The sequence below is a fragment of the Apteryx rowi genome, unplaced genomic scaffold (genome assembly GCF_003343035.1).
Source record: "Apteryx rowi isolate R43461 unplaced genomic scaffold, aptRow1 scaffold_186, whole genome shotgun sequence".
Taxonomy (NCBI): domain Eukaryota; kingdom Metazoa; phylum Chordata; class Aves; order Apterygiformes; family Apterygidae; genus Apteryx; species Apteryx rowi.
The window spans coordinates 949560-964336 of NW_020448152.1; the positions used below are offsets into that span (position 1 = coordinate 949560).

At 40.2% G+C, this 14777-nt stretch overlaps 2 protein-coding genes across 6 annotated transcripts in view; one reads left to right on the forward strand and one right to left on the reverse strand.

Annotated features, from left to right (window-relative positions):
* Positions 1 to 5355, forward strand: part of TXNDC11 (thioredoxin domain containing 11) — a 34400-nt gene extending 29045 nt beyond the window's left edge. For all 5 annotated transcript variants that reach the window (XM_026061835.1, XM_026061836.1, XM_026061834.1 and 2 more), the window contains one exon: positions 4256 to 5355. In XM_026061835.1, coding sequence (XP_025917620.1) covers positions 4256 to 4883 — 628 coding nt within the window. In that variant the 3' untranslated portion in view covers positions 4884 to 5355. The remainder of the gene's footprint in view (positions 1 to 4255) is intronic.
* SNN (stannin) lies at positions 4915 to 8564 on the reverse strand. Its single transcript, XM_026061839.1, has one exon. It carries the CDS (start codon positions 7851 to 7853, stop codon positions 7464 to 7466), a length of 390 nt encoding a protein of 129 aa, XP_025917624.1. The 5' UTR covers positions 7854 to 8564; the 3' UTR covers positions 4915 to 7463.
* Positions 8565 to 14777: the final 6213 nt, after the last annotated feature.

Here is a 14777-nt window from a genome sequence, read left to right on the forward strand (position 1 = left end):
TCAAACAAGAGCCAGAAATTTTTTGTTTTCCTCAAAATCATATTTTGAGTTGAGAGTAAGTTTATAATCAACTTTTCTTCTAGCAGCTTTCTTAAAGGAATAGCATGAAGCTTAAAAACTGCCCTTATATGTCAGCAGAGGTTACGTTTGAAGAGATTAGTCTGTTTGGATTTTGGATTTCTAGTGGTATTTGCAACAATTATGCTATGGTGACACTGAAATTCATTAGCACTGCTGTTAACATCATCTATTGAAAAAGTAGCCTACCACTTCCCCTTAGAGGACCTTTCTTAAAGCTTTAAACTGTCGCATTTTCTTTACATAAGCTGCAGTGCTGCAGCTCCAGTATCTATCTCAGGCTGAATACATTTTGGGAAAACTTCAACCAAAATGGTTTAGTTGTTTCTGAGGGAAAAAAAAAAATCAAATGGTAAAATCTTTGAACAGATAAAGTCAGTGTGACTTACGCTCCTTGCTTACCAAAAGCTACAGTCTTCAATGCCAGGACCCCACTTACCTGACAAGTTCTGCAGATACAATTGGGTCTCAATTTTGCACATTTCCCAGCATTCAGAGAGGCTCTTACCTCTCATTTTGCAGTGCATTGGTTCTGGCTGGCTGAGTGGCTAGAGGCTGTGGACTTCACTGGTTTAAAGATCAGTAATCACAATTTGAATTGAGAAGAGCTACATGTGTTTCATGAGATGCTGCTGACCATTGAGACATAAGTAGAAGTAGTATGCTGTTATCTTCTATGCTGTTAGGTCAGCATAGAAGTAAGTCGTAAGGAGTAGGTGCAAGTCAGTGCAGTAGAGCTGAAGATCTACTAGATCTAATCACATTAAGACCCATTGGAATACCAGCGTGATGAATTTTGGTGTTGGAAGAAATTAGGAACTGACACTTTTGTGGCTACTATAAAAGACCATTTTTCTAGTCAATAAGCCCCAACGTTTTACTTAACTGGAAATGGAGTCAAGTGACTTTCCCTCCCACTTTTGAGCAGGGATGTCATTTGCAGAACACTGCAGGGATGCTCTTGTGGCTGTATCTGCAGCATATGGTAGAGCAAAGTGACAGGTGCTGTGATTTCTTCTGTTCCGGATTTCATACAGTGCTATGTTTAAGCTGATGAGTCTTGCAGAGGAGTAGGGTTTATGAGTTTCAGCATATCCCTGTGCCATTGTTGGTCTCGTCTCTGTGAAGTCTGCAGAGCAATGTGCTGTGCTGTATAGACGAAACAGCTTGGGCCAGTTCTAACTTGAGGGGTTTTGGTTTATGGTTAACAGCACAGTGTGGACATCCTCCTGTGATTCTCTCAGCAGGTCTGACTTTGGGTCAGCAGTTGCTCATGCGCTCTAGGTGTGAGCATGAGTGTCATGTATAAATGACTGTGTGGCTATTATAAGACTGTGTACTATATTTTAAACGTTTTTCTAAATTATTTGAAATAGATTTTAGGGCATTAAGACAATTCATGGAAATGAAACTTCCTCTGATACTTGCCATCTTCCCAGTTTTACTACACAGACCTGTGTTTTCCATTTCTTTTCATAGGTACTCATTTTGCCTTGGTCTGTTTTATTAAGCAGTTCTAGACCTGTCTCTGGAGCAACTGACCTTTTAGTTTTAGTAACATTGTTTTTGTAATCTACTAATTGGTTTCACAAATGTATCTTATCTCTCACCATTGTTTCTCTCTTGCTCTATCTGTCCAGTCTGTTTCATATTTTGCTGCATCTAGGTAATCAAGAAAATTAGTTTTTGATAGTACATGTAGTATTAGTATCTCTACTAGGGTAGTCATACATTAATTTTGGATATAAAGGTACTTTATATTAAGGCTTCCTGTACAGCCCAAGCGAGCTCCTTAGGCATATGCCTTATGAGACTATTTTTGCAAATTGTCTCTGTTCTACTTACTCTATTCCCCCCATCTCATACTCTTAATTCTTTTGTTTTGTTTTGCTTTTTGTTTTAAATAACACTTCAGTGTTTCTGATACATCCTGTGCTTTAGGTCAGTAAACAATGAATGATGATATAGTAAAATACCACTGGTATAAAGCAGTCAATTTTATAGAGGATTTTTTTGCCAAAATCATGCCATGATGCATTAACTTTAGATGTTGAAATGAGTGTCAGTTGAGAAACTGCTTATGGTAATTACAGGCATTGCATGGTTGATCACTAGAAGTCTACATGGGAAGAAAAATCATGCTTACTCTTACAGAATTTTGATAGACAGGAGCCTCATCTGGCCCAGGTTCTTGAATTATTGATAAAATGTGATATTTCTCTTCTTCCTGAAGTACAATAAATAGTTCTCAGTAAATGAAGTAAACAAATATGATGTGAATATTGCATATGTTAATAAATTGGATTTCACACACAGCATTTTTGAGGTAATTGTATCTGATAGCTCAGAAAAATTCCTGTGTTTCAGCTGCACGGTGTAAGCAGTTTGGAAACATAATTTCACATATGTGGGGACGTGAGTGTTGTCCATGGTCTTTATTCTGTAGAAGCAGCAGCAGCACACTTTCTGAGGCCTTAAATGTTATACTTAAATCTGTCTTTCTTGCTTTAGAATAATCTTCAGGGGTTTTCTTCTGACTTGTGTAATTCGTCCATATATAATTTATGTCCAGTATGGTCACACTGAATGCATACTGCACACCAGTAATCTGGTTACAAATTTGCCAAGCAAAGAAAAATAACTAAGCTTTTTTTTCAGTTACCTTTTTTGATGGCTCCCTGATCAAAGGGACAGCAGGCTTCTGACTAAGGCTAAAGATGATATAGTTAAACATACTGAAGGAGAAAACACATGTAAGCTTTGCACTGTAGTCTGGAAGATGATAAATCTGTCCTTACTGAACAAGAATCAATATGGCTGTAGTGAAACTTTTTTTTTTTTAAATCACCTTTCCTAAAGGATCATAGTATTTTTGGTGTTTTGGTGAACAGCTTGATTATGAGGCTCTTAAAAAAAAAAAAAAAAAAAAAAAAACCCTACTACCATGGATTATATTTATAAACAAATCTGGTGCCTTAAGCAGTGGAGCTAATTTAAGCCAATTGTGTTTATAGTTTATGTGGCTAACTCGATTTTGTATTAGCTCTACTGCAGAAGAGTCAGTAAGCAGCAAACTCCAGTTATGCTGGATACGGATTAACTAAAATGCTGAAGCCATGCTGGTTCAGAAAGAGGTGTAGAAGTTAGTTCCTATCTGGTCCTTAGTTTGGCCTCCTCTGTCTGTGATAAACATATACGCAGGGTATAGGACAAAAGCTTAACATTTGGTACTTTTGGAGGTGGTTGGTGTCTTCCGGTGGTAAGTAGCCTCGAGGAAGTGATTTTGTACTCCTTGGTCTTGAAGCAATTTGGACTTGCATCAGATTAAAAGCAAGCCTGTGCTGTTGCAGAACGTGACAGGCCTACACCTTCACATGCTAGGACTAGTATTTACAGCCACAGGGTGAGCCAGCCAGACCAAAAAAAACCAAACTGGTGTGCTTCCTTGATGAGCTCAGGAGCATAAAGACAAAGCAGCAGGAGGAATGAGTAGGAAGGTTGGTTTGTTTTTCACAGCAAGAGGGACTTGCTTCTGAGTAAAATGACTGATAACTGTTTTAAAGCCAAACTCCTCTTCTACTACCTTCACTACTTTTCTAATGGTGGAGCTCATTAAGCTACTTGTTCTGTGATAACTTGCAGTGCAGATTCAAAATAATCCATTTCCCAGATAGTTCTATAGAGCTAGACTTAACTTTTCTTAACAATATATGTAGGGTGAGGAATACTTAAACACTTCCCTTCAACTTTTAATATTCACCAGTATCAATACATTCTGATCCCCCCTGCCCAACAGTGATGTTACCATGTGCACTTTGAGGTTTAGTCATATTAAAAAAACCCACCAAACTTAGTTTTCAGTTATAGGTTAGGAGTAGAATCTGTTTCTTAATTTGATAGAAAAATCTTATTACCAGACAAAAAAAATATATCAGCCCAGAGCAGAGATGCTTATAGCACCCAAACAAGCTGGAAGACAGGTAGAAGGGTTCATAAGGAGACAGTAGTCTGTGCACCATATCTTCATTATATAAGTTTTAAGTTTCTCTTACCTCCTATGGAAGCCATTCTCTATAAAACCAAGATACTAAGTTTGAGTTGGACAGCAGATATTAGATAAAACTATCACTGTTTACAATTTTGAAAGTTGCAATATTAACTTGGTATGTTTTTCTAGGAAGGAGCAGAGCGTGAAGTTCCCTGAAGACTTTCCAGTTAACCTTCCTAATCTTCTTAAGTTTATTTTACATTACTCAAGTCTCTCTTCATCAGACCACTGTACCAAAGAATGCCTGCATAAAGAGACAGTGTTACAGCAAGGACACATCTCCCACTTAGAGAGAGAAATTCAGAAGTTAAGGTCAGAAATCAGTGCCCTACATCAGGCCCATGACAAGCTTGAAGAACAGCTTTCTAAAGCCAGAAGAGAGGAACAGAGACTGCAGCAGCAAAAACATACACTGGAAAAGCAGCACAAGACCCTGCAACTCCACAGTGAGCAGTTACAGTCCACGTATGACCAGAAGAATCAAGAATTACTAGCAATGGCTGAAAAGCTTCAAGAATTAGCTGATGCATCAGAAAACCTCCTTAAGGAGAATACTTTGCTGAGAATCCTAGTAGCATCAAAGGAAGGAAAACTACAGCTCAAAGATAAAGCTAAAGAACCTGTTCAGTCAGAGCAAACACTTTCTGATGACAATGATGTATCAGTTTCAACAGCTGCCACCACATTAGGAGAAAAAAGAATTGATAATATTGATACTATAGAGACAGAGCACAGCAGTGAAAACAGTACAGGATGATTGCTTACAAAGTCAAATGACACAGTATTGGGAAGGTATTTATGCAAATTTTATTGAAATTCATTGTAAATAAAGACTTCTCTCTCAAATGATCTAGAAAAAGAAAATCAAATGAAATATTTTTGTATGACTTGAACAACTTATTAGATGCCCACATCTAAATAGAGGAGGAGTATGGAAAACACTTTCTGCACTTTATTATTGCGCTAACTTGCAAACACCTATCCATTTAACCTAAAGATGCCTTTTTTTTTTAAACGGGCAGCACCATGAAGTACCTCTGATTAAGGACCAGTCATTTTTCATTGGCTTCCTCTTACAACTGCTAGAGGAAGTGTTAATTTAGGACCTTTGATTTATATTTTTCTGGTAACTTACAAATTTTGCCCTATATGCTCTGCATTTTTTGTTTGCAGAATTAAAATGGAGATGTTTCATCTGTGTAATTAGTAAACTTGAATGGACAAAATCATCTTGCTACAACTCTTCTATTGCAGAATTTCAGTACTTTGTATCACTTTTGTACACCATTTATATCTATCTTGAAATCTTCAAGAGCCATGTGTGAACTGTTCTCTACTGAAACAAAACTAAAGAAAATATCTTACTGAATTATTCCTTTTCTCCTTGGTTTTAGGAGTTCTAGAATGTGGTAGTCTAAGTGGATGGGGCCTGGCCATACAGGCAGGTCACATGAGAATTGCATCTTTATATAAGCACGTGACAGGGCAAGGACAGCCATCTGTCAGCTGTACCCCATACTGTACTAAAGAGGCAACTCTGGGAGCTTTTTGCTTACTGCCAGTATTAGTTTTGCTTCAAATTAGTCTCCCATTTAAAAAACAAAAAACCCCCCACAAATACAGCACTAAGAATGCAAGTCAACATTTTACTCAGAGAAAAGGGACAAGATTACCGATTAGGCCATGATTCTCCTTCTTGCAGAGTTATGTAATTCTCAGGTAAACTCACTAGGAGGTTGCTTAGTTATTCCATATGCACAGGAAACAGTAATCTAATGCTTCCTACAGAGTTGAGGAAGTTTGACTTGAGTATTATTTGTAACTTATCTCAGAAGAAAGAGAGCCCACGGTAAATCTGTTTGCAGCTTTACATCAGGCACAAAGAAGCTATGTGTACATTATAGCAGAAAACAATTCAGGGGCCAGTGCTGAGCTAGCCAAGCCTCAAAGCAGACTTGCCTACCCTAAGGGTTTTGGATCACATAAGCTGCCTTTGGCCCCTCAGTGTTGTCCCTTTCCTCCCTCCCCCCAAGCAAATATTTAAGGTTTAGAACTCCCTCTTTAACACATCTTTCTACAGTTTCCACAGTTTAGTCTCAGCACAGAGCAGGAAATAAAAGGTGTCCTTATTTCAAAGTACTTCCCCCTTGCTAGCTAAAAAAACCCTCCACAAACTGCCCAGAGACCTTCCTCCCCCATATCAGCATTAATTTTCTCAGGAAAGACTTTTAAACTTATCTTGTAGTAGTACAGTTAAACCAAGAGAGTTATCTACAAGATACATTAGCTGTATTATATAGTTGAGAGTTTGTCTTTAGACTAAAGTGGTTTGTTTTCTTTACAATAGGCTGTTATCTTGTGTACATATACCCTAACTGCTAGGTACACAAACAGGGGTTTAGGGCAACTTCATATTAGTTGCTTTTATGCCACTTTTAATAAGTAACCACTTCTGCAGTTTTAACATGCAGACCTACAGAAGGGTAAAAACCTGCTCTACTGCCATTTAAAACTTCTGGAACCTTCTGGACCGTCTCTGAGGGGTGAGTATCCATCATTAGTTCCCAGGTTGGAATCCATGAAAATGGCAGTTTCTTTGCAGTAGCTACATGATTGGAGAACTCAGTTCTAGCAGCCAAAAGGCTTGACCAACCTAGCTGCAACTAAAGGAAATCATTTTCTTTTAGCTCCTATGCTTTCTTCCTCAAGATGTTGCTGACAGGTTATACCTGCTTTTCAAAGAAAGTATTCTGAGTTAGTCCAATAAACTGTTAGAAGTCAGCAAGAGTTCTGGCTTTATGGCTGTGCACTCAAAAGTTAATAGCAGAAGCAAGCTCTAACTGCAAATTTGGTTCTGATGGTCTGGAATCCCACCCAGAGTCAAGGCTCTGGAGTCCCCTTGTGTGTTGTGTACAATTGCATCATACTAGTTCCATATGCTGTGGAGCACAAAGCAAAAGCTCCTGGCAGCCTATTTACAGTTCACAGTTGTAAAGTAGTTCACATTACAGTAGTAGTTCCATCAAAACAGGCTCAGCTAAACATTCAAGTAAGAAAAATGCTATTAGTCTCTTCACACCAATATATCCCTGTGTCCATTGCCGGCAATGGACTTCCTGCCAGGTGAGTCAGCTCCTGTCATAGACGCAACAGGATATACAGTTGATGCAAAGTGCAGCTTCTCAGTGCATGCAGTTACAAACAAAGCTTATTTAAGCCTCATCATGGTGTCTTCTGATGAGCAGTGTGCATGTGACCAAGTTCTTCACAGTATAGGAGATTCTTCTGCTGGTTACACACATCATAAGCATAGTCTATATACATGTGTTGCTCCAAGTTAGCTATGCGCTTCTGTGCCATTTGGAGTTAGCTTAGCTTTCCTCTCCACACAAGGTCCTTTAGCAGAGTACTGCACCAGAAGAAAGGGCTCTTTGGTTTCTCCTTCTCCCACAATGCTTTCCTCATCTTCAGACTGGCTGATCCTCTGCAGACGCAGGTAACACCAGCAGCCCAGTATCAAGGCACCAAGAGCCGCAATAGCAATCAGGATAACAATAACAGTCACCACTCCAGTGGTGGGGCTGTGATCTGTAATAGACATGGTCACTCTCTCAGATTGCAGACCTCTTAAAGGAGATTCTTCTGTCCTCTCTATCAGTTTTGCTTCATTTTCCAGCTCCTGCAGTGGAAGAAACAGACACTTAATGAAGTTACACAGTTTTACCATATTCAGCAATATTAATGTTCATGGTTGATATCCTTCATAAGGGCACATGACCCTCTTTCCTTCAGTACTTCAAGCTTCTGATGTTCCTACATTTGTTGATCATTTTAAGCTAGTTATTCACCCAGCCTTTGAATATTCAAGTTCTACACTTACTTTAAATCTTATACTCTTGACTTGCTTATCAAGATAGCACACAATCAACCTGCTAAGAGGTAACAGTTTTTACTAGGAGGTAAGAGTATGAGATAAAATCCACAGGCTAATGTAGTTCTGAGATATACAGTAGAAAGACAGTCCATAATGGAGCTATAGCCATAACTCAAGCTAAGCAAAGTTTTACTATCACAGAAGTCACTAAGCACAGTTCAGCCAGCTGACTCCTCACACCAAGGACATCCCTAGATTTGCACAGGAAAGAATTTTTTGCCAATAATGGAAGTCGAGGGTGGAGAGTTTTAAGTCTATTTAATCAAAATACTTAATCATGCATAAGCTCTCAAATCTATGAGAGGATAGCAATTCAGCTACCTTTATTTTTTTAAAAAAAGGAAAAAGTACTATTACTAAACTATAGTAAAAAACTACAGAAACAGTACATTTAAGAGCCAGAAGTCTACACTTTTTCCACTTTCAAAATTTAATATAAAAACATATCTTCCTTAAGCACTTGTAACAGTTACAGAATTTCTAACAAATTTGCAAAAATTTAATTGTAATACTAAAGGATTAAACAAACCTGTCCATAACACTAGTCTGTTTATAAGAGTTGACTTCGTGGCCATTAACTGTTTGTTCACTGAGCTGATAAACACCAACAGATGCAGGTTTTATACAGTTTTTGCAAGAGGCAGGTGGAGCTCAATCTAAAACTTAAAACATTATTTTAAGCTTTTGCTCCTCTCAGTGGCTTTCAAACAGTAAAGCAAGGCAGAGGGTTAAAACCGAAGCTGAAATTGGAACAGAAGTCAAAGGCAGGAAAATGGAAGAGAAAGGAGGAGCTGTAAGACCTTAGTCTGCTGTGGAGTCTGGCAGGCAAGAGACATTCCTCATACATTTTGTCTACTTTCACTTCCAGACTCATGACCCTTTATTTAAGGGGTCATGCAGGTCTTTTAGATTTCAAAGTTATTGCCTTAAAAAGTCAGCAGCTTTCCTTTAAGTTTCTCCACTTAAACTGGGACGTATGTGAGACACCATAAGTCTAAGAATTGCCATTTCTTCCCTACTACCATAGCTTCTTAGGATAAGGCAAGAGCTTAAAGGACCCTAAAGTAGAGGCCAGAGCCAGTTACTACCCAGGAACATAGCTGACCTCTGTCCTGCTGTAGGAACCAGATCAGGGCTCAGTTCTGCAGTTTCAGGTACAGCACACAAAGCCCCTCATGGTTCCAAGGTCAGCTGAAACAAAGGCCAGAAGAACAGTGTCTGCATTTCACCTAACACAATTACTCGCCAGCTGGCACTGGAGGAAAAAGGAAGAGCACTCCTGCCTGCCATAAATCCCAGTCTACTCAGAGGGTCATGTACCCTTCCAAACGGCAGAAGGAACCTTCCCGACTGGCCTTGCTGCAGCCAACCGCAATGGCAGCCTCATACACACCCCTCAGCAGTCAGTCACGCCCGGGTCACAGTCCAAACGGTTCAGGCTGCTAGCAATGTTATCCACTGTACTTCAGGTCTCACCAGTTTCAACATGAGAGTGTCAAGGCAATTGCATTTCAGTATCTTTACCGAGAGAACTCAAGCTAGAGACTTAGTTTATCACCTAGCATCTCATGGACTGGCAGACCCATCCACACTGCCACACAGCCATGTCATCAAGAACAGCTCCGCAAAGAGAAATTCAAAATCTGGGTCAGTAGGGTCCAGTGTCACATAATTAACTTGCACATACACACTCTGGTTACATTGCCAGCCCTGTAAGCTAAGGCAGCCAACAGCTCATAGTGTACCTGTTAACCAACAGCAAGCCTGCATACCACCCAAAACACCATCAATAGCGGAACCATTTGCCCATCACAGCCAGAGAGGTGCATGATTTTGTCATGGTCACCTTGCTTCTGCAATGCTTAAAAAGATTATTCATCACAGAGAAAATTGTGTAGTTCCTTTTTTCAGGGCATCTCTACACTGCAGCACTTCTGAAAGCTGTTTGATCTAGCTGCAATAGCTCAGCATCAGCGCAAAAGATGGGTTACCTTGCTGCTCGCGCAGGCGGTGCAGTCCCCATCAAGCTTTGTTCTGCAGCTGCACGATTGCTAGCAGCAGCAACAACTGCTAGCATTGACTTCTCTACAGAAATTTGGTGCAGCACATACCCTTGTATTAGAACTGAACAGTTAATGTGATCTAGAAAATGGCTTTATTTTTGCAAATGCTGCTTCTTTGCAAGACTTCAGGTGAGTAGACCATCAGCTATCAAAGGTATGGATCTCTCCAACAACATCACCACCCTCTGCATCGCCAACATCTTTTGGCAAACTGTTTTTAGACAAGGCAGTACTCTCAGAATAATCAGCTAGCAAGGTACAGACCTTTGTAAGCAGTCTTGAGAAACTAGTCTGAAAGCAAGAGCTAGATGTGAGGGCCAGATAACAGAGAACCCACATCTATCCAGACCTGTGGTACTACATATTTCTCCCTCCCCCTTTTAAGAGGGGTGCAAACCAGCATGGTCCCAGATCATCCTGGAAAATACAGACCTATCTGTATCAGTCTAAGACAGTGCTTAAGCTTCTACCTAAAGGACAACTAAAGTTCCTCTTCAAAGGGGCAGAATTCTGCCTTAAGACAAAACCCTCTCTTATCACGTTACATATTGGGCTCTTGCCATTCCTGTTTCTTTTGGAATAGCCAAGAGCCCAGATGAGCCAAGAAGTCCTCATGTCCCACAGTTTGGGAATGTTCTTCTGGACAAAGCAAACACAGAAGCAGTTCAGAGGAGTTATGACAGGTAGGTATTTATTTGTGCCCCTGTGTAAAGAAGCACATAGTACTCAATTTTTATTTACTGTTTCTTGGACACTGATGTTTAACGCTGCCATTACTGCTTAATAGCACTGCTACTGCTTACATGAAGTAGTGAGGCAATTTAATCCCCTACCCCCACCTTCTGAACAAGTCCTGATGTTAAACCTTATCCCACCCTAAGCACAGTGTTACCTCTCTCTAACCCCCAACACCTTTCAGCAAACTCTTCTCGGGAAACTCTGCCTTATTTAAGAACACAATGACAGCACAACTGCAGCAAGGTCAAATAATATTGTTTAAGGTAATTATAATTGTCTAAGGGATCATTTGTATTTAATATAATCAGCTAACTAGAAAAGCTCTTCTGAGCAGACTGAGATGTTAACAGTAGTAGATATAAACACAACAGAAAGTTGCAGGACTTGTCTTTGAGCAGGATGTTATAGAAGAATCCTCACTCTGTTTACATTAAAGTTATTTCTAGCTGGGCTAGGCTCCCTTGTATCTGAAGTGATTTTGTTTTGATATGGCAAGGTGGAGAACTAGGACCTCCAGGATGTACAAGATTGATTTACCCTTATTAAACAACAGTCCAAATTTTCAGTGTACACAGCTACTTAAAGACCCCTGTCTTTCTTGGCTGGATCTGTAGGTCTCTAGCTTGTTTGAAGTTGACTGCTGTTTTGATAAAAAATTCAAAGGATACAGATCCAGATCCGAGAGAAGGGCACAACTCCCTCTGGATGTATTATCCAAGTAATTCCATTTCTCTAGCTACAGAAACTGAGTGTGATCTCACATTAATACTGCCAGGATAATCAGGTTGCATCAAGAAGCCCTTTCTAGCTCCTATCCAGAAAGCTCCTCACATCTTTGTACCACACTATACTTAATGCTCAGAGTTATGCAAGAGAAGAAGCCTGCATGCATTTGGAAAGGTGTGTCCATAGACATTCACCTTTTAGGACAACAAAACATGGATAAAATTCAAGGTCAGTGTCTCAGAACAGTTCCCTCAACTCCCACTTCTCCATGATATAATGGTAAAGCATAGAAGTCAATCTTTGTGCAGGCATATCCTCTTACTCCCACTCGAGCAGTCTGACACCAGCACCCTATATAAAGTCAGATATTAAACATCTGTACAGCTTTACAGTAGTAAAAGCACCTAGTTAATGGTGCATGGTAGTAACTGCGATGGTAGCAGAGAGTGTTATTTTATCAGCTTCAGATGCAGCTTTGTTTGCTATTCTTCTGACTTTAGGTCACTGTACACCTAAAGCTGCAGAAGAACTTTAGCTCTAATTCTGTACTTGGGTGTGGTACATTTGCACGTTTTAACTATACCATTAAGTGCTACCAAAAAGGCCTTTCATTTCTTTGTTATGTTTTCTAGACACGTAACTCCAAACTCACTCCTCTTTCCACCAGTAATTGATTCAAATCAAAACTAAGCTGTCTTCAGAGTCCATTTCTAGGCTGTAGAAATTCTGCATTCTGTAGATCTCCTTAAATTCATCTGATGGACCTCACAACCAGCCTCCAGACTGGTTTATTCTTACCATTCTTAAGCATATTCTTATTCTTAAGTATACCTGCATTAGCAAAGCTCATAAACATACCAGGAGCAGCACTGACTTTACTCACTACTTCATAAGATGTTAAGAGAGCAATTCCATCAAATTTACAGCTCCATCCATTTATATTTGGTGGCATCTCTAGTGTCATTTCCCTTGCCGCCCCACTTTCCATCAAAGCAAACATCTAGGCAAGATTAGCAAGACTTGCTAAATCTCTAACGACTCTTCCTAGACTCATTAGCAAGATTAGTCAGACTCACTGGTGGGTAACTGCATATAGCCTTATCTTGGTTCTTACAGCAGTCAGGCAATGAAAACATCAGCTACATAAGTCACTCTTCCAGAAGAAAATTATTTTTTTTTGCTGAGCACCACTTCCACTCAGAACTTTTCCCTAGTTTTATTAGCCAATTCAGAAACTATAAGGAAAGGACAAACAGGAAGCCAGTTTAAATTGCAGGATGTTACTCAACACAAATTCTACTCAAGGTTGGCTTGATGGTTTCTAAGTCCTTTTTTTTTTTTTTTGGGGGGGGGGGGGAGGGAGTTACATGCTGCTAAGTTAATTATGGTTAATACCTGTAGGCATATTTCTGAAGAATTATTGCTGAATTAGAAACCAAGGCTATAGGAAGAAGCTTCAAAAGCAAATGTAGTACAGTTCACCCAAACATACCAAAGTACGGTATGATCCTCCAGCAGGACATTTAAGGTGCAAATGTTAAGAAGTATCTTATTAACATTAAGAGATATCTTATTAACATATAAGAGATCTAATTTCTATTGTAGTATTTCAGCTAAAGAAAGTTGAATGGGGCCAAGGAGAAAATATATGAGAATAAAAACTACCAATGAGGCTTCTCACTTTGGGGAAGGGGGGGGGGATGAAGAAAGAAAGAAAAGGGGGGGGGGGAGAAAAAAAAAARAAAAAAMAMACAAAGGTCAAGTTATTGCTTAGTTAAAAGCTTCTGGGTTAAGATCCTTAAGAGACAAAATAAGCAGCACATGCTACCAACTGTGCAAAATCCACAAGTAAGATTACTTTTGAGGCATGCTGCAAGCTTATTGCAAGAGCGTCCTAGTTGCCAATGGAAGACAAGAGAAAAAAAAAAAAGACTCAGAGCAGATCAGAACTGTAATTTTGCAGCTGGCACACTACTGTTAAGGAAATTATAGCACCCACCCAGCATTAGAGGTTAGAAGTCTTTACTATACAGAGTGCTCAAGCTCCACTGTACCTATTTGGCACACCGGCTTCATTACTTTCAAAAAAAGCAAGATCACTGTTCTTCTCCGTTAGCTGTAGTTTAAGCATACCTCGTCACGACACAAACCGGGACTTGGTCAGAGGTTATTTTAGAAGCAAGGAGCTGCTGAGCAGTAGAATCCTTCAGGGCAAATTTCCTCCCCCTTGCCCACATCATACTTATGATAGGGAATAAAGGAGAAGGGAAGAAGGCTAGAAGAGGCTTTTCTATGGCTAATTGGTTATGGATAGGCCTCACTGTCCAGGGCAGTCTTCCAAGAGAAATGAGAATTCAAACAACTTAGCAGTGGAGCAACACTTAGAAACATTAGAACCAAATACGATTGCATTGAATGGAACAGCAATGAGCTCCAACACAAAGTGCAGCAGCACCTTATGCTTAAACAAGAATCAGTTTTAAAGCTTTACACCAAGTTAAACTACACAGAAGTCAGTATTTTACAGAAGACTGCAAGATGAAGAGAGGCCAGAGCTGCACTCTGGTGAGTCTTCCAGATGCATCCAGACAATTTCAAGAGCACAAGGGCATTTGCAGTAGCGCAGCAAGTGAAACAGGTTTGTGCTGCAACTGTCACTGAGCCAAACAGCCCAATTTATGCAGAACTAGAGGCAGGTTTCTAGCGTTCAGGCCACGCTTGCTTCAGCAGAAGCAGCCGCAAGAAAAAGTGGCCATCACACTCTTAGTTTATGTTTGTCAGCATTGTATCCACGTCTAGCTCTAACAAAAAGCCCGTCCAGATGAGATGACGGCGTCACTTCTGAAGTCCAGTTATCAGAGGTAATGTGCTATGTATATATTCATCCTGTGTCCTTGCTTAATTCCTGATATATTAGAAAATTTGCTGAAACGGCAACATTAAGTTTGTTGGTAAGCTTTTTCTATATACACAAACGCGCAAGGTATTTCTCAAGGGGCGTGGCTTTCTTTTTTTAATGGTTTTAGCCAACACGAGCTATGCAACTCCCACACGCTCTGCTACCGAAGCGGCTCCCTACTTCGCTCACAGGAGCTCCGCAGCGGCGTGGCGGGGCCCGGCGCGGCCCGCGGGAGCGAGCCAAGGTCACGCCGGCCCCGGCGCCCCCGCCGCTGCGGGCGGCCCCGCACCC